Genomic DNA, 25,430 nt, shown 5'->3' on the forward strand with positions numbered 1-25,430 from the left:
AAATATCCCACCCTCTTCCACCCTCTTACTTCACCACCTCAACCAAGCTTCACAATCAGCACGGCTGTGTACAGTATTAAATTGTTTGTTTAAAACTTATACTGTATATATGTGTGTGTGTGTGTGTGTACATATATATATGCACACAAAAAAATCCCTGGAACCTAATCGCCCCTATTTACATTAATTCTTATGGGGAAATTGGATTCGCTTAACATTGTTTCGCTTAAAGTAGCATTTTTCAAGAACAAAACTACAACGTTAAGCGAGGAGTTACTGTAAAGGGAAAAAGTAGAAAAGGGCTAACATATATTTGTCTCGGTTTTCTAAAAGATCTCCTCTAGTTCAAAGAGGAATGAATTCAGGAAAGTCCTATCCCTGTATGTCCAGACTGCACATAATTTCAGGCCCAGACATTGTAAGCAGTGCAGTCTGGATGCTCAAGTGCAGGCATGGAAACACTGAGACCTGGGTTTACAATGCACTGTAGATATATCTTATGAGATGCAAGGTCAGACTAGATCATCACCGTGATCCTTTCTAGTCATATAATCTATGAGTCAATGAACCCAAGTCTGATAAATATAAATCTGCAGAGACTGAAGAATTAGAAGGAGCAGACATGAGTTTGTTTATAACTCTTATGTGAGAAGAGAAGCTGTGGGCAGCTTCATATGTTACACTTCATAGTAACACCAAGCAACATTGTTGGTAGCTAAAAGGGGTCCAGACACACTCTGGACATGAAGATGTCACAGGCAGGAGGTCAAATGTCTTCATTAACACTTAAGTCCTAAAATTCTCCTACCATAATAAGAGGAAGATCCTATAGGTGACCAGGAACATAGGAATGGATCCAGAACGGAGCAGTTCAGTGGTCCATATAATCAGTAGCTTCTGTTTGATGGTGACCAGTATCAAATGCTCCTGGGGAAGCAACAGAATTATATAACACATTTCTTCATTGTCCCAGAGAGATATACATTGCTTTAAGACCCGAAAAAAAGGTATTTATTTCTCTTATGAAACTAGATTATCTAATGTACTTGGGCATATTCAGATGATTCAAATCAAAATCCAACTTTTGTGTTGATATTAAGACTGGTCCAAAATTTTCCATCCAAAGTTTTCTAGACTGGAAAACTGAGGTTTTGATAAAAAACAGCTTTCTCCAAAAGGGTCTGCTTTCCTGCAAAAGTCTTTCACTTTTACTTGGAACACCAAGAACACAAAATAAGAGAGAAATGTTTGAGGCAAAACCAGAAAATATTTTGGTTTGGGGTTAAAAGATGTTCAGTAATTTTCAGCCAGTTCAGTGGCCAAAGCAAAAATAACTGACAAATGAATATATTTTTTTAAATGTTTTGATGTTTTAACTTTTTTTTCAACTAAAAACCAGCATTTCCTTGGGAGAAAGGATCAGTCAATTGTGAGAGACAGGACACTGAACAAAACACTCCTCTGATCTAGTATGACAGTTCCCATGTTCTATTTAATAATGCCTAAGTATAAAAATCATCAACTCTTCAAAAATGGTGAAGAGAGAAATCAGTGTATTAAAAGGGAGAGATAGGGAGATAAAGAAAGAGATCAGGATTGAGAAGTCAACTCTATAGCTTAGAAGAGTTGTGTCCGATACTTCTTTTAAAAATGGATGACATTAAGGGTTATTAGTATATAATGGTAAATGGTAAATTTATTGGTAACTGGTTAAAGGATAGGAAACAAAGTGTAGGTATAAATGGTCAGTTTTCAGAATGGAGAGAGGTAAATAGTGATGTCCTCCAGGGGTCTGTTCTGGGATGAGTCCTATTCAACATATTCATAAATCATCTGGAAAAAGAGGTAAAAAGTGAGGTGCCTAAATTTGCAGATGTTACAAAATTACTAAAGATAGTTAAGACAAAGGCAGACTGTGAAGAGCTACAAAAGGATCTCTCAAAACTGGGTGACCTGGGCAAGAAAATGGCAGATGAAATTTAATGTTGATAAATGGAAAGTAATGCACATTGGAAAGTATAATCCCAACTATACAGACAAAATGATGGGGGTCTAAATTAGCTGTTACCACTCAAGAAAGAGATCTTGGAGTCATTGTGGATAATTCTCTGAAAACATCCACTCAGTGTGCAGTGGTAGTCAAAAAAGGGAACAGAATGCTGGGAATAATTAAGAAAAGGATAGATAATAGGACAGAAAATAATGTTAGCTCTATATAAAACCTTGGGACGCCCACATCTTGAATACTGCGTGCAGATGTGGTCGTTCCATCTCAAAAAAGATATATTGGACTTGGAAAAAGTTCAGAGAAGGGCAAGAAAAATTATTAGGGGTATGGAACGGCTTCCGTATGAGGAGAGATTAATAAGACTGGGACTTTTCAGGTTGGAAAAGAGATGGCTAAGGTGAAATATGATTAAGGTCTATAAAATCATGACTGGTGTAGAGAAAGTAGATAATGTTGTTTACTACTTCTCATAATACAAGAATTAGAGGTCAACTAATGACAGGGCCGTCCCTACCCATACTCAAAGTATGCTGCTGAGTAGCGCACCAAGAAATTTGGGGCACCAAATTTCCTGGTGCCCTATGCAGCTGGGTGTTGCTCCAGCCCCCTGCTCTGCCTCTTCACCATGGCCTCCACCCCTGCTACATCCCAGCCCCACCTCTTCCCACCCCTGCGCTGCCCCAGCCTAGCCCCCACTCCCCTGAGGACTACAGCAGGGGTTGGACCTGCACTCACCAGCGGCAGTAAGTGGAGCAACCCAGCCCCAGCCCACTCCACGCTGCCGGTGTGTTGAGGGGCGCAGTTTCCCACCTGCCCCCCAAGCCTGCTCCTGCCCCCCCAGGAGGCCTGCCCCCCCACAGCCCTCAGGGGGGCTGTGTAGGGCACCAAAATGGCTAGGGATGGCCCTGTCTAATGAATTAATAGGCAGTAGGTATAAAACAAAGAAAATGAAGTATTTCTTCACACAGTGCACAGTCAACCTGTGGAACTCCTTGCCAGACAATGTTGTGAAGGCCAAGACCATAACAGGGGTCAAAGAAGAACTATATAAATTCATGGAGGATAGGTCCATCAATGGCTATTAGCCAGGATGGGCAGGAATGGTTTCCCTAGCCTCTGTTTGCCAGAAGCTGGGAATGAGCAACAGGGGATGGATCACTTGATGATTACCTGTTCTGTTCATTCCCTTTGGGGAACCTGGCACTGGCCACTCTTGGAAGACAGGATAATGGGCTAGATGGACCTTTTGTCTGACCCAGTAGGGCCATTCTTATGTTCTTATTAATGTCTATTTCCTGAAACAAGGGGGAAAAAAAGCAAACATGATCAGAAGTGAAATCCCAGCCTAGGATATTGTTTCTGCTGTAAAATAATAGGAGTTTAGGGTACCACTGAGGATAAAAAAATGAAACTTTCAGAGTTCTGTCAGGGGTATGGATCAGTAGAGAATTTCTTTGATCTTTTCTTGGAGAAGGTGGGAAACAGGAATATACATGATCCAAAGCAGAAGGTCAGATGATGCATCAGCCATTCGGACAAATCACCACAAGGGGATATGGGGGACTAAGCCTTTGTGCAATGAAATAGAAGCAGTACATTGAAAAGTACCCTGATGTTTTTCAGCTGCCAGTTCAGTTTTCTCTTCCAAAGGTAGAACCCATGGCAGACACGGAACTAGGAAATGAAACGGCCGTCAAGCAATTTATCCTCCTGGGCTTTGGAGACCTCCCTGAACTGACGAGCTTTCTCTTCCTGCTCTTTCTACTGATCTACATTGTGACCCTGGCTGGAAACATCCTCATTGCAGCATTAGTTGTGGCTGATCAGTGCCTTCACACCCCCATGTACTTCTTCCTGGGGATTTTGTCCTGCTTAGAGACCTGCTACATCTCCACCATCCTGCCCAGGGTGCTGGCCAGTCTCCTGACTGGGGACAGAACCATTTCTGTTAGTGGTTGTTTTGTACAGTATTATTTCTTTGGTGGCCTGGCAGCTACAGAATGTTACCTCTTATCTGTGATGTCTTATGATCGGTATTTAGCTATATGTAAACCACTGCATTATGGAACTGTTATGAATGGCAAGTTTTGCCTCCAGTTAGCAGCAGGATCTTGCATCATTGCCTTTGTGGTTGTCACCATATTAATATGTTTGATGTCACAATTAACTTTTTGTGGCCCCAGTAAAATTGACCATTTCTTCTGTGACTTTACCCCAGTGGTCCAACTGTCCTGCAGTGATACCTACTTGATAGAACTTGTTGCTTTCTGTTTTGCTTCCATAGATATCTTTCCCCCATTTCTATTCACCCTGACATCCTATATCTGTATCATAGCCACTGTCGTAAGAATCCCATCCACTACTGGGAAGCAAAGGGCATTTTCCACCTGCTCCTCTCACCTGATTGTAGTTACAACCTTCTACGGGACCCTAATCATGGTGTATGTCGTACCAAAAACACATACACTGAGAAACCTGAACAAAGTGTTCGCTGTCTTCTACACAGTCCTGACTCCAATGCTCAACCCCCTCATCTACAGCCTGAGAAACAAAGAGGTCAAGGAGGCTTTGAGGAAATCTCTCAATCGATTTGTGGCTTTTGTGAGAATTTGGTGACACTGAGCTAACTCATTTAGGTTACACTAAAACGTGATACCCTGAGCTGTTTTTGAATCTGAAAGGCAATCAATCAATGTCTTGTTCCCTATCATAGTCTTGGCAATTTTGGTTCACTCCTAAGAAACCACTGAAATAAGCACCATCTCCATCTGCAGCTTTCATTTGTTCATAGATCCTTATATTTAAAAGCCAGAAGGAACCATTATGTGCATCTAATCTGACCTCCCATACAAACAAGGGCAGAGAGTCTCACTCAATGATCCCTGCATCCCAGGAACCTGGTGTGAAACTAGAGCATGGATCTGGAGCTGCTGTGTAATAATTTACTAATGTTGTATGTTGGCCTGGTTACTGACACTGTTTTCTGTATGACAATATGGGGTTAACTCAACAGGCGACTATTTAAAAAAAAAACAGGCAGGATGGAAAAGGTAAGGCACCTTTCCACAAACCCTTCAGGGACAGTGCCAAAATTATTAACTTTGATGATTTTGGCTTGCTTTCCTATTGAGCCTACAGGACTGCTTTGATATGGCTCAAAGTCCTGTGAACACAGAAGATTGAAAGAACTGCAGCAGGCCCTAAGGATTCCTCTATCAATTGTGGGTAGTAATTTAAGGGGAATCAGAGTAATATACACAACACCACAGTGAGGGCATCTAAAGATGCTAGGTATTCCTAGGTCAACATCAGGCCTGGTGGGGCTTTAGAAAAGACACAACTGCATATATCCTAGATCCCATTGATTTACAATAGGACTTAAGCACATACATCACTTAGGTGTTTTGAACATTTTATCCATAGTCTATATCATTATTGCCTTTGCACATTGGAATACTACATACCCCAGCTATGTAGAAGCTACCATTTGCTGTGGGATGCTTCTTTGAAAGCATCTTCTTGTTGTCATCTCTTTCCCTGAAGAGAATTGGTTTGTTTTCTCCAGCTCTTGGGGATGAATAAGGTTATCTTTATATTTCTCACTACAAAACAAAGTAGACAATTGTTCTTCCCAACTAACCAAACAGAAATACCTAATCTAAAATACTTTAACATGGACCCAGTCTACCTCCATTTGGAATAATGTTGTGCATCAAAGCTTTGCTAGCAACAATTCCCACTCATCCTTATTTCACGAAAGACTATGTGGGGAGAACATGAAATATAATGATGAATCATGATTTTAATGCTTGGAAGGATATTTGTCTATGTTATAATGGTTGGATGGAATGAAAATGTAACAGTATGTACAATGTCAGTGATAACAGGCCAGATTCTGACCTTAGTTAGACTGTTGGAAACAGGAAGGAAAGGCTTTGACTTCAGAGTTCCATATTCAGCTGGAATTGAGATCAGAATCTGATCCTAAATGCACTTAAATTGGTGAGATGGTTGATCCTTTCCCATCCCTCACCCCCAACTGTCTCTCGTGCCCATTATAGAGTATAGCTGCCCCTTCCCTGTCCCTACTCTCTGCTGCCCCTAGTTTCCATTATACAGTATAGCCACCCCTTCCCCATCATTACGCTCTGTTGCTCCCTATCAACCATTCCAGGATAATAATTTAGGTGATCCCAAGTTGTCAAACTTTTTCAGGCACTCAGGCAAACTTTTCCATACCCCCATCAAATGTTTCACACCCCTCTTGGCATGCACTCTGGTCAATCAGTGCTAAGGTCATGGCATCAGTCCCACCCCAAGCATGTGTAGGGAGGTACAGGCAGGCCTTCGGGAAGCAATTTTTCCTCTCCCCAGGTCAGTCAAGATTGAGATGGGTCCAGGAATCATACTACTCAATGTATGCTGATACCTCTCCCCAAAAGCCAAGCATGTCAGGTGTTTGTTTTTATGTCTTGCCTGAACCATCCTGAATCACTCCCCCTCACCTCCACTGAGAAGCACCTGAATCAAAAACATTTGGGCAGAAAACCCCATTGTACAACAAGGCCAACATGATATGGGATTAATAAATTATACCATATGTGTCACACCCAGCATGTGTTCCCAACTCTCCTAAATTTCACTCCCATGATTTGGTCAATGGGCCAGGCTCTGTTCAGTGGGCAGTACATGAGATCTTGGTCCTATTGAAGTAAAAGCCAAGACACAACTTCACCTGTCAATTTTAGCAGAAGAAAGGACCCCTACGAGGCTGTAGAATTTCACTAAGTGATTCCTATGTCAAACACAGAGTATATCCGTGAAGAGATCTCTCATCATGCAATAACTTTCCTACTAACAGCTAGATTTGGCTAAGGATTTGAAGCTGGTGTTTCCCGACCTCAAAACAAGAGCCTTGTATATAGATCAGTGGTTTTCAATTTTTTTTCATTTGCAGACCACTAAAAAAATTCAAATGGAGGTGTGACCCCTTTTGAAAATCTTAGATATAGTCTGCAGACCCCGAGAGGTCCACAAACTACTGGTTGAAAACCATTGATTTAGATCATCATGCCACTTGCTAAATGCTTACTGAAGTCTAAGCTGGCTTGAGCTGGTGGATTGTAATGTGAAGAAAAGAGGGAAGATTTTATGTTTGTGTTGTGTGTGTCATTTTGTTTTGCTTGTTGACCTTTGATCAGTCTTGATTTCTCTGCTGCCAAAACTGATATCTGAAAATGAATGCTCATAACTGCAGATATTATGAGAAGTGTATTAACTGAAAGGAAAGACAGACACAATAAATAAGACTGATACTTTGCTTTGTTTTTGTTTCATTATAATGGAAATATTAGTCAAAATATTAAAATGCTACATAGACAACCACCATGGACATTTTCATAAAAATAAAGGGAAGGGTAACCACCTTTCTGTATACAATGCTATAAAATCCCTCCTGGCCAGAGGCAAAGTCCTTTTACCTGTAAAGGGTTAAGAAACTCAGGTAACCTGGCTGGCACCTGACCCAAAATGACCAATGAGGGGACAAGATACTTTCAAATCTGGAGGGGGGGGGAAAGGCTTTTGTCTGTCTGTGTGATACCTTTGCTGGGAACTGTTCAAGCCTCCCCAGGAAAGGGGGTGTAAGCACTTGGGGGGATATTTTGGGGGAAGAGGAACTCCAAGTGGTCCTTTCCCTGTTCTTTGTCTAAATCACTTGGTGGTGGCAGCATACTGTTCAAGGACAAGGCAAAGTTTGTACCTTGGGAAAGTTTTTAACCTAAGCTGGTAAAAATAAGCTTAGGGGGTCTTTCATGTGGGTCCCCACATCTGTACCCTAGAATTCAGAGTGGGGAGGAAACCCTGACAGACAGCCATCGGTAAATGATGTTTTCACCGAGTTATATATTTTAGCACCTTCAACCCTAGAATGGATCTTGTCTGTTGCAATCTTGGTCAGATTTATCTACTCCATTTCAGATCCTCCACATGGTGGGATTCATTATTTAGCCTCCTTTGCACCCCTGAGACACCCACTACCCCCCACAACCCACCCCATGCATCCCACAGGTGCGAAGTGAAGCAAACACCTGTCCTAAAGTCGATGCAGTTGTCTGAGAACTCAATACATCCCAACATTCTTTTATGATGGTGCCGGATGGTTTGAGTGTTCATCAACCTAGTTGCAGCCCAACCAGACTTTTTAAACCATAGGGATTAATTCTCATTTAATGAATCCCATCTGATGTCTTGTGATCACCATGGAGCAGCCAATCAGCTGGTTGAACCAGCATAGCTCCATTTACTTCTACAGAGACGGTGCTGAGAATTTTGTGCAATGAGTTTACTGAGAGCTTTTCTGAAGGCCTCCTTGACCTCATTGTTTTTCAGGCTGTAGATGAGGGGGTCGGCCAGAGCTAGATGTGTCCTAAATAGTGCTTCCTGGCTAATAAATCCAGACTGATTTATTCCAATGCATTAAAACACGTGAATGCAAGATACTAAGAGCAAACTTTTCTCAGGGCCTCCTTGACCTCTCTGTTTCTCGGGCTGTAGATGTGGGGGTTGGCCAGGGGAGCAAGGATGGTGTAGAAGATGGAGAACACTTTGCTCAGCTCTCTCAGTGTACTGTTTTTTGGCATCACATAGACGATAATTATGGTGCCATAAAAAATTGTGACCACGTCAAGGTGAGAGGAGCAGGTGGAAAAGGCCTTTTGCCTCCTGCTGGTGGAAGGGATCCTAAGAATGGTGATCATGATGCAAACACAGGATGTCATGGTTAAAAGAAACGGGATCAGGGTTTCAGTGGAAGAAAGTATCTGAGTCACCAGGGTGGTCATAGAATCATAGAATCATAGAATATCAGGGTTGGAAGGGACCTCAGGAGGTCATCTAGTCCAACCCCCTGCTCAAAAGCAGGACCCATACCCAATTAAATCATCCCAGCCAGGGCTTTGTCAAGCCTGACCTTAAAAACTTCTAAGGAAGGAGATTCCACCACCTCCCTAGGCAACGCATTCCAGTGTTTTACCACCCTCCTAGTGAAAAAGTTTTTCCTAATATCCAACCTAAACCTCCCCCACTGCAACTTGAGACCATTACTCCTTGTCCTGTCCTCTTCCACCACTGAGAATAGTCTAGAACCATCCTCTCTGGAACTACCTCTCAGGTAGTTGAAAGCAGCTATCAAATCCCCCCTCATTCTACTCTTCTGCAGACTAAACAATCCCAGTTCCCTCAACCTCTCCTCATAAGTCATGTGTTCCAGACCCCTAATCATTTTTGTTGCCCTTCGCTGGACTCTCTCCAATTTATCCACATCCTTCTTGTAGTGTGGGACCCAAAACTGGACACAGTACTCCAGATGAGGCCTCACCAATGTCGAATAGAGGGGAACAATCATGTCCCTCGATCTGCTCGCTATGCTCCTACTTATACATCCCAAAATGCCATTGGCCTTCTTGGCAACAAGGGCACACTGCTGGCTCATATCCAGCTTCTCGTCCACTGACACCCCTAGGTCCTTTTCCGCAGAACTGCTGCCTAGCCATTCGGTCCCTAGTCTGTAGCTGTGCATTGGGTTCTTCTGTCCTAAGTGCAGGACCCTGCACTTATCCTTATTGAACCTCATCAGATTTCTTTTGGCCAAATCCTCCAATTTGTCTAGGTCCCTCTGTATCCTATCCCTGCCCTCCAGCATATCTACCACTCCTCCCAGTTTAGTATCATCCGCAAATTTGCTGAGAGTGCAGTCCACACCATCCTCCAGATCATTTATGAAGATATTGAACAAAACCGGCCCCAGGACCGACCCTTGGGGTACTCCACTTGATACCGGCTGCCAACTAGATATGGAGCCATTGATCACTACCCGTTGAGCCCGACAATCTAGCCAACTTTCCACCCACCTTATAGTGCATTCATCGAGTCCATACTTCCTTAACTTGCTGACAAGAATACTGTGGGAGACCGTGACAAAAGCTTTGCTAAAGTCAAGGAACAACACATCCACTGCTTTCCCCTCATCCACAGAGCCAGTTATCTCGTCATAGAAGGCAATTAGAATAGTCAGGCATGCCTTGCCCTTGGTGAATCCATGCTGACTGTTCCTGATCACTTTCCTCTCCTCTAAGTGCTTCAGAATTGATTCCTTGAGGACCTGCTCCATGATTTTTCTGGGGACTGAGGTGAGGCTGACTGGCCTGTAGTTCCCAGGATCCTTCTTCTTCCCTTTTTTAAAGATGGGCACTACATTAGCCTTTTTCCAGTCGTCCGGGACTTCCCCCGATCGCCATGAGTTTTCAAAGATAATGGCCAATGGCTCTGCAATCACAGCCGCCAGTTCCTTTAGCACTCTCGGATGCAACTCATCCGGCCCCATGGACTTGTGCACATCCAGTTTTTCTAAATAGTCCCTAACCACCTCTTTCTCCACAGAGGGCTGGCCATCTTTTCCCCATGCTGTGTTGCCCAGCGCAGCAGTCTGGGAGCTGACCTTGTTCGTGAAGACAGAGCCAAAAAAAGCATTGAGTACATTAGCTTTTTCCACATCCTCTGTCACTAGGTTGCCTCCCTCATTCAGTAAGGGGCCCACACTTTCCTTGGCTTTCTTCTTGTTGCCAACATACCTGAAGAAGCCCTTCTTGTTACTCTTAACATCTCTTGCTAGCTGCAGCTCCAGGTGCGATTTGGCCCTCCTAATTTCATTCCTACATGCCTGAGCAATATTTTTATACTCTTCCCTGGTCATTTGTCCAATTTTCCACTTCTTGAAAGCTTCTTTTTTATGCTTAATATCTGCTAGGATTTCACCGTTATGCCAAGCTGGTCGCCTGCCATACTTACTATTCTTTCGACACATCGGAATGGTTTGTCCCTGTAACATCAATAGGGATTCTTTGAAATACAGCCAGCTTTCCTGGACTCCTTTCCCCTTCATGTTAGTCCCCCAGGGGATCCTACCCATCCATTCCCTGAGGGAGTCGAAGTCTGCTTTCCTGAAGTCCAGGGTCCGTATCCTGCTGCTTACCTTTCTTCCCTGTGTCAGGATCCTGAACTCAACCAACACATGGTCACTGCCTCCCAGATTCCCATCCACTTTTGCTTCCCAGGTCAGGCTGATGTCACTTTTGCTTCCCAGGTCAGGCTGATCCCACTTTTGCTTCCCAGGTCAGGCTGATGTCACTGCAGGAGAGTTTAATCATTGGGGTGAAATCGCAAAAGAAATGGTCAATTTCATTTGGGCCACAGAAAGTTAATTGTGATACCAAAAATGTCATTATTGTACTGCCCAGAAATCCACTGATCCAAGACCCAGATGCCAGCCAGAGGCAGTTCCTACCATTCATGTGGATGGCATAATGCAGTGGTTTGCATATCGCCAGATACCGATCATAAGACATCGTTGCTAGGAGGTAACATTCTGTAGCTGCCAGGAAACCAAAAAAATGAAGTTGCGTGATGCAGTCACTAACAGAAATGTTTCTGTCCCCGGTCAGCAGACTGGCCAGCATCCTGGGCAGGATGATGGAACTGTAGCAGGTCTCTGGCAGGACAAGTTCCCCAGGAAGAAGTACATGGGGGTATGAAGGTGTCGATTAGCCACAACTAGGGCAATGATGAGAATGTTCCCACCATGGTCACAATGTAGATCACTAGGAACAGGAGGAAGAGAAGAACTTGCAGTTCAGGGAGATTCTCCAATCCCAGAAGGATGAATTCTCTGATGAACATCTGATTTCCCCACTTCCTTTCCTCCTTTCCATGCAGCTATCTCAATAAAGAAAAGTAATAACAATATACAAATATACCAGAATAACTAGAATCAGTATTCAGCCAGTTCACCTTAAAATGTCCAAGAAGCAAACTCAGTCTCCTGCCCCACTCTTCGAGGACTAAGTTAATGATCATTTTAAAACATTGTAAGGAAACAAGAATATAACAATTGCCACACCACATCAGAAGATAGTTTCTTATCATCTTGTACGTTGTCTCCATCAGTAGCCAGAAGCTGATGCTATAGGTGAGTGTGTAAAAGAAGCAGTGAGAGGCAAAAAGGCATCCTTTAAAAAGTGAAAGTTAAATGTTAGTGAAGAAAATAAAAAGGACAGAGCATAATGGAGGTCCTGGTGAAGGCAAGGAATTATGATGTGATTGGAATAACAGAGACTTGGTGGGATAACTCACATGACTGGAGTACTGTCATGGATGGTTATAAACTGTTCAGGAAGGACAGGAGGGCAGAAAAGGTGGGGGAGTAGCACTGTATGTAAGGGAGCAGTATGACTGCTCAGAGCTCCGGTATGAAACTGCAGAAAAACCTGAGTGTCTCTGGATTAAGTTTAGAAGTGTCTATTAGAATGTCTATTCGACATTGGTGAGGCCTCATCTGGAGTACTGTATCCAGTTTTGGGCCCCACACTTCAAGAAGGATGTGGATAAATTGGAGAGAGTCCAGCGAAGGGCAACAAAAATGATTAGGGGACTGGAACACATGAGTTATGAGGAGAGGCTGAGGGAGCTGGGATTGTTTAGCCTGCAGAAGAGAAGAATGAGGGGGGATTTGATAGCTGCTTTCAACTACCTGAAAGGGGGTTCCAAAGAGGATGGCTCTAGACTGTTCTCAATGGTAGCAGATGACAGAACGAGGAGTAATGGTCTCAAGTTGCAGTGGGGGAGGTTTAGATTGGATATTAGGAAAAACTTTTTCACTAAGAGGGTGGTGAAACACTGGACTGAGTTACCTAGGGAGGTGGTAGAATCTCCTTCCTTGGAGGTTTTTAAGGTCAGGCTTGACAAAGCCCTGGCTGGGATGATTTAACTGGGAATTGGTCCTGCTTTGAGCAGGGGGTTGGACTAGATGACCTTCTGGGGTCCCTTCCAACCCTGATATTCTATGATTCTATGATAAGTGTGAGCAACAAGAATGATGTAGTGGTGGGAGTCTGCTATAGACCACTGGACCAGGGGGATGAGGTGGATGAGGCTTTCTTCCGGCAACTCGCAGAAGCTACTAGATCGCATGCCCTGGTTCTCATGGGCGACTTTAATCATCCTGATATCTGCTGGGAGAGCACTACAGCGGTGCACAGACAATCCAGGAAGTTTTTGGAAAATGTAGGGGACAATTTCCTGGTGCAAGTGCTGGAGGAGCCAACTAGGGGGGAGCTTTTCTTGACCTGCTGCTCACAAACCAGGAAGAATTAGTAGGGGAAACAAAAGTGGGTAGGAATCTGGGAGGCAGTGACCATGAGTTGGTCGAGTTCAGGATCCTGACACAGGGAAGAAAGGTAAGCAGCAGAATACGGACCGTGGACTTCAGGAAAGCAGACTTCGACTCCCTTAGGGAACTGATGGTAGGATCCCCTGGGGGAATAACATGAGGGGGAAAGGAGTCCAGGAAAGCTGGCTGTATTTCAAAGAATCCCTATTGAGGTTACGGGGACAAACCATCCCGATGTGTCGAAAGAATAGTAAATATGGCAGGCGACCAGCTTGGCTTAACAGTGAAATCCTTGAGGATATTAAACATAAAAAAGAAGCTTTCAAGAAGTGGAAAATTGGACAAATGACCAGGGAAGAGTATAAAAATGCTGCTCGGGCACTACAAGAAGAATGTGGAAAAATTGGAGAGAATCCAGCGAAGGGCAACAAAAATGATTAGGGGTCTGGAACACATGACTTATGAGGAGAGGCTGAGGGAACTGGGATTGTTTAGTCTGCAGAAGAGTAGAATGAGGGGGGATTTGATAGCTGCTTTCAACTACCTGAGAGGTGGTTCCAAAGAAGATGGTTCTAGACTATTCTCAGTGGTGGAAGAAGACAGAACAAGGAGTAATGGTCTTAAGTTGCAGTGGGGGAGGTTTAGGTTGAATATTAGGAAAAACTTTTTCACTAGGAGGGTGGTGAAACACTGGAATGCGTTACCTAGGGAGGTGGTAGAATCTCCTTCCTTAGAAGTTTTTAAGGTCAGGCTTGACAAAGCCCTGGCTGGGATGATTTAATTGGGGATTGGTCTTGCTTTGAGGACTAGATGACTTCCTGAGGTCCCTTCCAACCCTGATATTCTATGATTCTATGAGTCTATGATTAAACTCTGACAAGTGAAGTGGAAAAATATAATTAGGAAGGCCAAAAAAGAATTTGAAGAACAGCTAGCGAAAGTCTCAAAACGTAATAGCAAAAATACGTTTAAGTATATCAGAAGCAGGAAGCCTGCTAAACAACCAGTGGGGCCACTGAACAATCAAGATGGTAAAGGAGCACTAAAGGACATTAAGGCCATTGCGGAGAAAATAAATGACTTCTTTGCATCGGTCTTTATGGCTCAGGATGTGAGGGAGATTTCCAAACTTGATCCATTCTTTTTAGGTGACAAATCTCAGGAACTGTCCCAGACTGAGGTGTCATTAGAGGAGGTTTTGGAACAAATTGATAAAATAAAGAGTAAAAGTCATCAGGATCAGATGGTATTCACCCAGGAGTTCTGAAGAAACTCAAATGTGAACTTGCAGAACTACGAACTGTGGTTTGTAACCTATCATTTAAATCATTTCTGTACCAAATGACTGGAGGATAGCGAATGTGATGCCAATTTTTAAAAAGGGCTCAAGAGGTGATCCTGGCAATTACAGGCCAGTAAGCCTGACTTTCCAATTGGTCGAAAGTATAGTAAACAAAAAACAGAATTGTCAGACACACAGATGAACATAACTTGTTGGGGAAGAGTCAACATGGTTTTTGTAAAGGGAAATCATGCCTCTCCAATCTACTAGAATTATTTGAAGGGGGTCAACAAGCTTGTGGACAAGGGGGATCCAGTGGATATAGTGTATGTCAAGGTTCCTTCCCCACTCTGAACTCTAGGGTACAGATGTTGGGACCTGCATGAAAACCTCCTAAGCTTATTTTTACCAGCTTAGGTTAAAACTTCCCCAAGGTACAAACTATTTTCCTTTTTCCCTTGGACTTTATTGCTGCCACCACCAAGCATCTAACAGATATATAACCGGGAAAGAGCCCGCTTGGAAAAGTCTTTCCCCCCAAAATCCTCCCCAAACCCTACACCCCCTTTTCCTGGGGAAGCCTAGATAAAAATCCTCACCAATTTACATAGGTGACCACAGACCTAAACCCTTGGATCTTAAGAACAATGAAAGAGGCAATCAGGTTCTTAAAAGAAGAATTTTCATAGAAGAAAAAGTAAAAGAATCACCTCTATAAAATCAGGATGGTAAATACATTACAGGGTAATTAGATTCAAAACATAGAGAATCCCTCTAGGCAAAACCTTAAGTTACAAAAAAGACACAAAAACAGGAATATCCATTCCATTCAGCTCAGCTTATTTTCTCAGCCATTTAAACAAACAGAATCTAACGCATCTCGAGCTAGATTACTTACTAAATTCTAAGACTCCATTCCTTTCTGTTCCCGGCAAATGTATCACACACACAGAGAGAGACTTTGTTTCTCTCTCCCTCCAGCTTTTGAAAGTATCTTGTTTCCTCATTGGTCATTTTGGTCAGGTTCCAGCGAGGTTATCCTAGCTTCTTAACCGTTTACAGGTGAAAGGGTTTTTCCTCTGGCCAGGAGGGATTTTAAAGGTGTTTACCCTTCCCTTTATATTTATGACAATGTACTTAGATTTTCAGAAAGCTTTTGACACGATCCCTCACCAAAGGCTCTTAAACAAAGTAAGGTGTAATGGGATAAGAGAGAAGGTCCTCTCAAGGATTTATAACTGGTTAAAAGATAGAAAACAAAGGGTAGGTATAAATGGTCAGTTTTCAGAATGGAGAGATGTAAATAATGATGTCCCTCCGGGGTTTGTTCTGGGACCAGTCTTATTCAACATATTCATAAATGATCTGGAAAAGGGGTAAATAGTGAGGTGAAAATTTTGCAGATGATACAAAACTACTCAAGATATTTAAGTCCAAAGCAGACTGTGAAGTGTTACAAAGGGATCTCACAAAACTGGGTGACTGAGAAACAATATGGCAGATTTCAGAGTAGCAGCCATGTTAGTCTGTATTCGCAAAAAGAAAAGGAGTACTTGTGGCACTTTAGAGACTAACAAATTTATTTGAGCATAAGCTTTTGTGAGCTACAGCTCATTTCATTGGATGCATTCAGTGGAAAATACAGTGGGGAGATTTATATACATAGAGAACATGAAACAATGTGTGTTACCATACACACTGTAACGAGAGTGATCACTCAAGGTGAGCTATTAACAGCAGGAGAGCGTGGGGGGGAACCTTTGGTAGTGATAATCAAGGTGGGCCATTTCCAGCAGTTGACAAGAACATCTGAGGAACAGTGGGGGGAGGGGGTGGAGGGGGAGAATAAACATGGGGAAATAGTTTTACTTTCTGTAATGACCCATCCACTCCCAGTCTCTATTCAAGCCGAAGTTAATTGTATCCAGTTTGCAAATTAATTCCAATTCAGCAGTCTCTCCTTGGAGTCTGTTTTTGAAGTTTTTTTGTTGAAGAATTGCAACTTTTAGATCTGTAATCGAGTGACCAAAGAGATTGAAGTGTTCTCCGACTGGTTTTTGAATGTTATAATTCTTGACATCTGATTTGTGTCCATTTATTATTTTAAGTAGAGACGGTCCAATTTGACCAATGTACATGGCAGAGGGGCATTGCTGGCACATGATGGCATCTATCACATTGGTAGTTGTGCAGGTGAGCGAGCCTCTGATAGTGTGGCTGATGTGATTAGGCCTATGATGGTGTCCCCTGAACAGATATGTGGACACAGTTGGCAACGGGCTTTGTTGCAAGGATAGGTTCCTGGGTTAGTGGTTCTGTTGTGTGGTGTGTGGTTGCTGGTGAGTATTTGCTTCAGGTTGGGGGGCTGTCTGTAAGCAAGGACTGGCCTGTCTCCCAAGATCTGTGAGAGTGATGGGTCGTCCTTCAGGATAGGTTGTAGATCCTTGATGATGCTTTGGAGAGGTTTTAGTTGGGGGCTGAAGCTGATGGTTAGTGGCGTTCTGTTATTTTCTTTGTTGGGCCTGTCCTGTAGTAGGTGACTTCTGGGTACACTTCTGGCGCTGTCAATCTGTTTCTCTACTTCAGCAGGTGGGTACTGTAGTTGTAAGAATGCTTGATAGAGATCTTGTAGGTGTTTGTCTCTGTCTGAGGGGTTGGAGCAAATGCGGTTGTATCGTAGAGCTTGGTTGTAGACAATGGATCGTGTGGTGTGATCTGGGTGAAAGCTGGAGGCATGTAGGTAGGAATAGCAGTCAGTAGGTTTCCGGTTTAGGGTGGTGTTTATGTGACCATCGCTTATTAGCACTGTAGTGTCCAGGAAGTGGATCTCTTGTGTGGACTGGTCCAGGCTGAGGTTGATGGTGGGATGGAAATTATTGAAATCATGGTGGAATTCCTCAAGGGCTTCTTTTGCATGGGTCCAGATGATGAAGATGTCATCAATGTAGCGCAAGTAGAGTAGGGGCATTAGGGGACGAGAGCTGAGGAAGCGTTGTTCTAAGTCAGCCATAAAAATGTTGGCATACTGTGGGGCCATGCGGGTACCCATAGCAGTGCTGCTGATTTGAAGGTATACATTGTCCCCAAATGTGAAATATTTCAGAGTATCAGCCGTGTTAGTCTGTATTCGCAAAAAGAAAAGGAGTACTTGTGGCACCTTAGAGACTAACCAATTTATTTGAGCATAAGCTTTCGTGAGCTACAGCATCCGATGAAGTGAGTAGATCTAGCTCATGAAAGCTTATGCTCAGATAAATTGGTTAGTCTCTAAGGTGTCACAAATACTCCTTTTCTAAATGTGAAATAGTTATGGATGAGGACAAAGTCACAAAGTTCAGCCACCAAGTTTGCCATGACATTATCAGGGATACTGTTCCTGAGGGCTTGTAGTCCATCTTTGTGTGGAATGTTGGTGTAGAGGGCTTCTACATCCATAGTGGCCAGGATGGTGTTGTCAGGAAGATCACCAATGGATTGTAGTTTCTTCAGGAAGTCAGTGGTGTCTCGAAGATATCTGGGAGTGCTGGTAGCGTAGGGCCTGAGGAGGGAGTCTCCATAGTCTGGCAATCCTGCTGTCAGGGTGCTAATGCCTGAGATGAGTGATTGGTGAAGGCTCCAGGCACAAGGCTCCAGGATTTCCAGGTGCCGAATTGGAATTAATTTGCAAACTGGATACAATTAACTTAGGCTTGAATAAAGACTGGGAGTGGATGGGTCATTACACAAAGTAAAACTATTTCCCCATGTTTATTCCCCCCCCCCACCTCCCACTGTTCCTCAGACATTCTTGTCAACTGCTGGAAATGGCCAACCTTGATTATCACTACAAAAGGTTCCCCCCACGCCGCTCTCCTGCTGGTAATAGCTCACCGTAAGTGATCAGTCTCATTACAGTGTGTATGGTAACATCCATGGTTTCAAGTTCTCTGTGTATATAAATCTCCCCACTGTATTTTCCACTGAATGCATCCGATGAAGTGAGCTGTAGCTCACGAAAGCTTATGCTCAAATAAATTTGTTAGTCTCTAAGGTGCCACAAGTCCTCCTTTTCTTTTTGTGAATATGGCAGATGAAATTCAATGTAATGCTCATTGGAAAACATAATTCCCACTGTACATATTAAATGATGGGATCTAAATTAGCTTTTGCCACTCTAGAAAGAGAGCTTGGAGTCATTGTGGATAGTTGTCTGAAAACATACATTCAGTGTGCCGCAGCAGTCCAAAAAGCTAACAGAATGTTGGGAATTATTAGGAAAGGGATATATAATAAGACAGAAAATATTATTTTGCTGCTATATAAATCCATGGTTTGCCCACATCTTGAATACTGCGTAAAGATGTGTTCGCCTCATTTCAAAAAAGATATATTGGAATTGGAAAAGGTTCAGAAAACGGCATAAAAAATTATTAGGCATATGGAACACTTTCCATATGAGGAAAGATTAATAAGTCTGGGACTTTACAGCTTGGAAAATAGACGACTAAGGGGGGGATATGATAGGAGTCCATAAAATCATGACTAGTGTAGAGAAAGTAAATAAGGAAGTGTTATATACTCTTTCTCATAACACAAGAACTAGGGGTCACCAAATGAAATTAATAGGCAGCAAGTTTAAAAAAAAGCAAATGAAGTATTTATTCACACAACAGACAGTCAACCTGAGGAACTCTTTGTCAGAGGATGTTGTGTAGGCCAAGACTATAAGAGCATTCAAAAAAGAACTAGATAAATTCATGGAGGATAGGTCCATCAATGGCTTTTAGCCAGGATGGGGAGGGATGGTGTCCCTAACCTCTGTTTGTCAGAAGCTGGGAATGGGCTACAGGGGATGGATCACTAGATGATTCCCTGTTCTGTTCATTCCCTCTGGGGCACCTGGCATTGGCACTGTCAGAAGATACTGGGCTAGATGGACATTTGGTCTGACCCAGTATGACCGTTTTTATGTTCTTATGTAGGATCCTTAAGAGGACAATTACGAGAGATAGGTACCCAACTCCCATTGATTTTCAATTGAGTTGGATGCCTAACTAACGTTGAAAATCCCAGCCCATGTTAGGGAAAGTTTATCCCCAAACCCTGGCAGTTACTTGATGACCTATGACTTGAAGAATGGAAGCTGATATTCTTTGTACATTTTCAGCTAACTTGTGTATTTGTGGATAACCTTTGTACCCATAGAAATGGATTATCTTTTTCTGTCTCCTACTGTCCCTTTACTTCGGCAGTGAGTTTCCACAGGCTCTATCCACATTGTGTAAAAATTATTTCCTTCATAAATCCTAAATGAGCTAAATACAACGTTCAGTGGCAACGCTTTACGAAAAAGAGTGAATAGAAGTTCATGGCTGATCTATTTGATACCATCCCTTATTTTACTTACCTTTTCTTGTTCCCTCTTTGTCATTTTGGCAGGGATTGTCAGAGGAGCCGAAGGCAGCTATACAACCAAATTCCACTGAATTTCAAAGGGTTGCCTAACTCCCCTAGATTCCTTAGAACGTCCTTACCATTCTTCTTAAATTAAGAGTAAAATTTATATTTGATTTGGGATGCTGAATCCTATTTTCCAAAGTACCTAAGACACTTAGAAAACTGATTTCTATTTAAGAGTCTAAGTATTTAAGAGCCTAAGTCCTGTGTTCAAACTTGTTTTAGGGCCAGATTTTTAAAGGTATTTAGGTGCCTAGTGGGATTTTCAAAGGCATCTGGGTGCCAAACACCCAATGAAATCAATGAGTTTTCGGCGCCTAGATGCTTTAGGCACCTAAATACTTTAAAAAATTTGTCGCTAAGGCACTTTTGAAAATGGGACTTTGGCTTCTAAATACTTTTGAAAATGTTATGAGGCTCCTCACAAAAAAGAGGCTTACAAGAAGTGGAATATTGGACAAATGACCAGGGATGAGTATATAAATATTGCTCGGGCATGTAGGAATGAAATCAGGAAGGCTAAATCACACCTGGAGTTGCAGCTAGCGAGGGATGTTAAGAGTAACAAGGTATGTTGGCAACAAGAAGAAAGCCAAGAAAAGTGTGGGCCCCTTACTGAATGAGGGAGGCAACCTAGTGACAGAGGATGTGGAAAAAGCTAATGTACTCAATGCTTTTTTTGCCTCTGTCTTCACGAACAAGGTCAGCTCCCAGACTACTGCACTGGGCAGCACAGCATGGGGAGGAGGTGGCCAGCCCTCTGTGAAGGAAGAAGCAGTTCGGGACTGTTTAAAAAAACTGGACATGCACAAGTCCATGGGGCCGGATGCGTTGCTTCCGAGAGTGCTAAAGGAATTGGTGGATGTGATTGCAGAGCCACTGGCCATTATCTTTGAAAACTCATGGCGATCGGGGGAAGTCCCGGACGACTGGAAAAAGGCTAATGTAGTGCCAATCTTTAAAAAAAGGGAAGAAGGAGGATCCTGGGAACTACAGGCCGGTCAGCCTCACCTTAGTCCCCGGAAAAATCATGGAGCATGTCCTCAAGGAATCAATTCTGAAGCACTTAGAGGAGAGGAAAGTGATCAGGAACAGTCAGCATGGATTCACAAAGGGTAAGTCATGCCTGACTAATCTAATCGCCTTCTATGATGAGATTACTGGTTCTGTGGATGAAGGGAAAGCAGTGGATGTATTGTTTCTTGACTTTAGCAAAGCTTTTGACATGGTCTCCCACAGTATTCTTGTCAGCAAGTTAAGGAAGTATGGGCTGGATGAATGCACTATAAGGTGGGTAGAAAGTTGGCTAGATTGTCGGGCTCAACAGGTAGTGATCAATGGCTCCATGTCTAGTTGGCAGCCAGTATCTAGTGGAGTGCCCCAAGGGTCGGTCCTGGGGCCGGTTTTGTTCAATATCTTCATTAATGATCTGGAGGATGGTGTGGATTGCGCCCTCAGCAAGTTTGTGGATGACACTAAACTGGGAGGAGTGGTAGATATGCTGGAGGGTAGGGATAGGATACAGAGGGCTCTAGACAAATTGGAGGATTGGGCCAAAAGAAATCTGATGAGTCCTGCACTTAGGACAGAAGAATCCAATGCACCGCTACAGACTAGGGACCGAATGGCTCAGCAGCAGTTCTGCAGAGAAGGACCTAGGGGTTACAGTGGATGAGAAGCTGGATATGAATCAACAGTGTGCCCTTGTTGCCAAGAAGGCCAATGGTATTTTGGGGTGTATAAGTAGGGGCATTGCCAGCAGATCGAGGGACCTGATAGTTCGCCTCTATTCGACATTGGTGGGGCCTCATCTGGAGTACTGTGTCCAGTTTTAGCCGCACACTACAAGAAGGATGTGGAGAAATTGGAGAGAGTCCAGCGAAGGGCAGCAAAAATGATTAGGGGTCTGGAACACATGACTTATGAGGAGAGGCTGAGGGAACTGGGATTGTTTAGTCTACGGAAGAGAAGAATGAGGGGGGATTTGATAGTTGCTTTTAACTACCTGAAAGGTGGTTCTAAAAAGGATGGATCTAGACTATTCTCATTGATAGCAGATGACGGGACAAGGAATAATGGTCTCAAGTTGCAGTGCGGGAGATTTAGGTTGGACATTAGGAAAAACTTTTTCACTAGGAGGGTGGTGAAACACTGGAATGCGTTACCTAGGGAGGTGGTGGAATTCCCTTCCTTAGAAGTTTTTAAGGTCAGGCTTGACAAAGCCCTGGCTGGGATGATTTAGTTGGGATTGGTCCTGCTTTGGGTAGGGGGTTGGACTAGATGACCTCCAGAGGCCCCCTCCAACTCTGATATTATATGATTCTATGATTCCTAAATCTTCCTAATCTTCTCAATCTCTTTTGTTTTGTTCTTAAAGCCAAAATGTGTTCTCTCTCCTTAACCCATGTCTGACTGCTTTATTGACACACTTAGTGAATTCCTGTTGGTGATGTACCTTCTTCAAAACAAACAAACTTTCCAAAATCATAGATTTTCAACAGAGTTCAGTAGCAAAACAGGAAAAGGAAACACAAGACTGAATTGGGGGACAGGTGCGGGAGAAAGAAAAACTGAAAAGACAAAGAAAAAAATAACATTATTTTGAATAATAAGGGCTTGTCTGCATAAGAAAGTTTTACCAGTTACACTGGGATAATTATACTCCTATAGTTAAACCAATATACTTATACTGGTACCACTCCCTGTGTGGATACTCTTATTCAGGCCAGTCAGCCTCACCTCAGTCCCTGGAAAAATCATGGAGAAGGTCCTCAAGGAATCAATTCTGAAGCACTTAGAGGAGAGGAAAGTGATCAGGAACAGTCAGCATGGATTCACCAAGGGCAAGTCATGCCTGACTAATCTAATTGCCTTCTATGACGAGATAACTGGCTCTGTGGATGAGGGGAAAGCGGTGGACGTGTTGTTCCTTGATTTTAGCAAAGCTTTTGACATGGTCTCCCACAGTATTCTTGCCATCAGGTTAAAGAAGTATGGGCTGGATGAATGGACTATAAGGTGGATAGAAAGTTGGCTAGATCGTCGGGCTCAATGGGTAGTGATCAATGGCTCCATGTCTAGTTGGCAGCTGGTATCAAGTGGAGTGCCCCAAGGGTCGGTCCTGGGGCCAGTTTTGTTCAATATCTTTATAAATGATCTGGAGGATGGTGTGGATTGCACCCTCAGCAAGTCTGCAGATGACACTAAACTGGGAGGAGAGGTAGATATGCTGGAGGGTAGGGATAGGATACAGAAGGCCCTAGACAAATTAGAGGATTGGGCCAAAAGAAATCTAATGAGGTTCAACAAGGACAAGTGCAGAATCCTGCACTTAGGATGGAAGAATCCCATGCACTGCTACAGACTAGGGACCGAATGGCTCGGCAGCAGTTCTGCAGAAAAGGACCTAGGGGTTACAGTGGACGAGAAGCTGGATATGAGTCAACAGTGTGCCCTTGTTGCCAAGAAGGCCAATGGTATTTTGGGGTGTATAAGTAGGGGCATTGCCAGCAGATCGAGGGACCTGATCGTTCCCCTCTATTCAACATTGGTGAGGCCTCATCTGGAGTACTGTGTCCAGTTTTGGGCCCCACACTACAAGAAGGATGTGGAAAAATTGGAAAGAGTTCAGCAGAGGGCAACAAAAAATGATTAGGGGACTGGAACACATGACTGATGAGGGGAGGCTGAGGGAACTGGGATTGTTTAGTCTGTGGAAGAGAAGAAAGAGGGGGGATTTGATAGCTGCTTTCAACTACCTGAAAGGGGGTTCCAAAGAGGATGGATCTAGATTGTTCTCAGTGGTAGCAGATGACAGAAAAAGGAGTAATGGTCTCAAGTTGCAGTGGGGGAGGTTTAGGTTGGATATTAGGAAAAACTTTTTCACTAGGAGGGTGGTGAAACACTGGAATGCGTTACCTAGGGAGGTGGTGGAATCTTCTTCCTTAGATATTTTTAAGGTCAGGCTTGACAAAGCCCTGGCTGGGATGATTTATTTGGGGATTGGTCCTGCTTTGAGCAGGGGGTTGGACTTGATGACCTCCAGCGGTCCCTTCCAACCCTGATATTCTATGATTCTATGATGCCTCATTCCCCCATAGACACCGGTGCCGAAAGGAAATTCCCCTGGAGATCAGTATGCCAGTCAATGGCTTCAGCCCTGATGTTTACACTGATTTATCAGGGCATGTATAATTAACTCCCCAAATCCCTGCAATTTCAAAGGAATTGTTAACTCTCAAGGGGGACCCCGAAGCAGAAAGACCTGGGGGAGGCTGTTTTCTCTTATGAGCCCTACAAGAACCTAGAGCTGGAGGCATTTCACTTAATGCACAGAGTCAAGCTCCACTGGAAGCCTGGAGACATCCTGCAGAGTGAGTGAGGGCATGTGAAGAGACTAAGAGGAGGAGTTAGATCCCACTCCCCAGACCCAGTCACCTTCAGTGGAGAGGCCACTCCTCACTGCCCAGAGTCCCCCTGGAGACCCACTCCTGCTCATACATCCCAGAATTATGTTTGCTTTTTTGCAATAGCGTTACACTGTTGACTCATATTTAGCTTGTGGTCCACTATGACCCCCAGATCCCTTTCCACAGTACTCCTTCCTAGGCAGTCATTTTCCATTTTGTGTGTGTGCACCTGATTGTTCCTTCCTAAGTGGAGTACTTTACATTTCTCCTTATTGAATTTCATCCTATTTACTTCAGACCATTTCTCCATTTTGTCCATATCATTTTGAATTTTAATCCTATCCTCCAAAGCACTTGCAACCCCTCCCAGCTTGGTATCGTCCACAAACGTTATAAGTGTACTCTCTAGGCCATTATCTAAATCATTGATGAAGGCTATTTAACAGAATTGGACCCAGGACCGATCCCTCTGGGACCCCACTTGATATGCTCTTCCATCTTGACTGTGAACCACTGATGATTCTGGGAATGGTATTCAAATCAGTTATGCACTCACCTTATAGTAGTTCTATCTAAGTTGTATTTCCCTAGTTTGTTTATGAGAAAGTCATGCATGACTGTATCAAAAGCCTTACTAAAGTCAAGATACACCACATCTACAACTTCCCACAATCCAGAAGGCTTGTTACCCTGTTAAAGAAAGCTATTAGGTTGGTTTGATAAAAATTTTTCTTGAGAAATCTATGTGGACTGTTACTCATCACCTTATTATCGTCTAAATGTTTTCTTGGTTATTCACTCCTTTATCTTTCTGAGTATTGAAGTTAAACAGACTGATCTGTAATTCCCTGAGTTGTCCTTATTTCCCTTTTTATAGATGGGCACTATATTTGCCCTTTTCCACTCCTTTGGAATCTCTCCCGTGTTCAGTGACTTTTCAAAGGTAATCATTAATGGGTCAGATACCTGCTCAGTCAGCTTGAATATTCTAGGATATATTTCATCAGACCCTGGCAACTTGAAGACATCTAACTTATCTAAGTAATTTTTAATTTGTTTTTTTCAATGGCC

The 25,430-nt window shown here is 43.2% G+C and overlaps 1 protein-coding gene and 1 pseudogene across 2 annotated transcripts; one reads left to right on the forward strand and one right to left on the reverse strand.

Moving 5' to 3' along the window:
* Positions 1-3,667: 3,667 nt before the first annotated feature.
* LOC311529495 (olfactory receptor 6N1-like) lies at positions 3,668-4,624 on the forward strand (the record flags this gene model as incomplete). The annotated part of the gene is made up of 1 exon (XM_084645441.1): positions 3,668-4,624. One exon carries the CDS (start codon positions 3,668-3,670, stop codon positions 4,622-4,624), a length of 957 nt encoding a protein of 318 aa, XP_084501567.1.
* Positions 4,625-8,508: 3,884 nt separating this feature from the next.
* On the reverse strand, positions 8,509-19,924 carry LOC311529496 (olfactory receptor 10A4-like; annotated as a pseudogene). Its single transcript has 3 exons — positions 19,901-19,924; positions 11,167-11,779; positions 8,509-8,829 (listed from the first exon to the last, which is right to left on the reverse strand). The product of its transcript is annotated as an olfactory receptor 10A4-like (transcript).
* Between the last annotated feature and the right edge of the window lie 5,506 nt (positions 19,925-25,430).

The sequence above is a fragment of the Lepidochelys olivacea genome, assembly GCF_965140295.1.
Source record: "Lepidochelys olivacea isolate rLepOli2 genome assembly, chromosome: 13".
Classification (NCBI taxonomy): domain Eukaryota; kingdom Metazoa; phylum Chordata; order Testudines; family Cheloniidae; genus Lepidochelys; species Lepidochelys olivacea.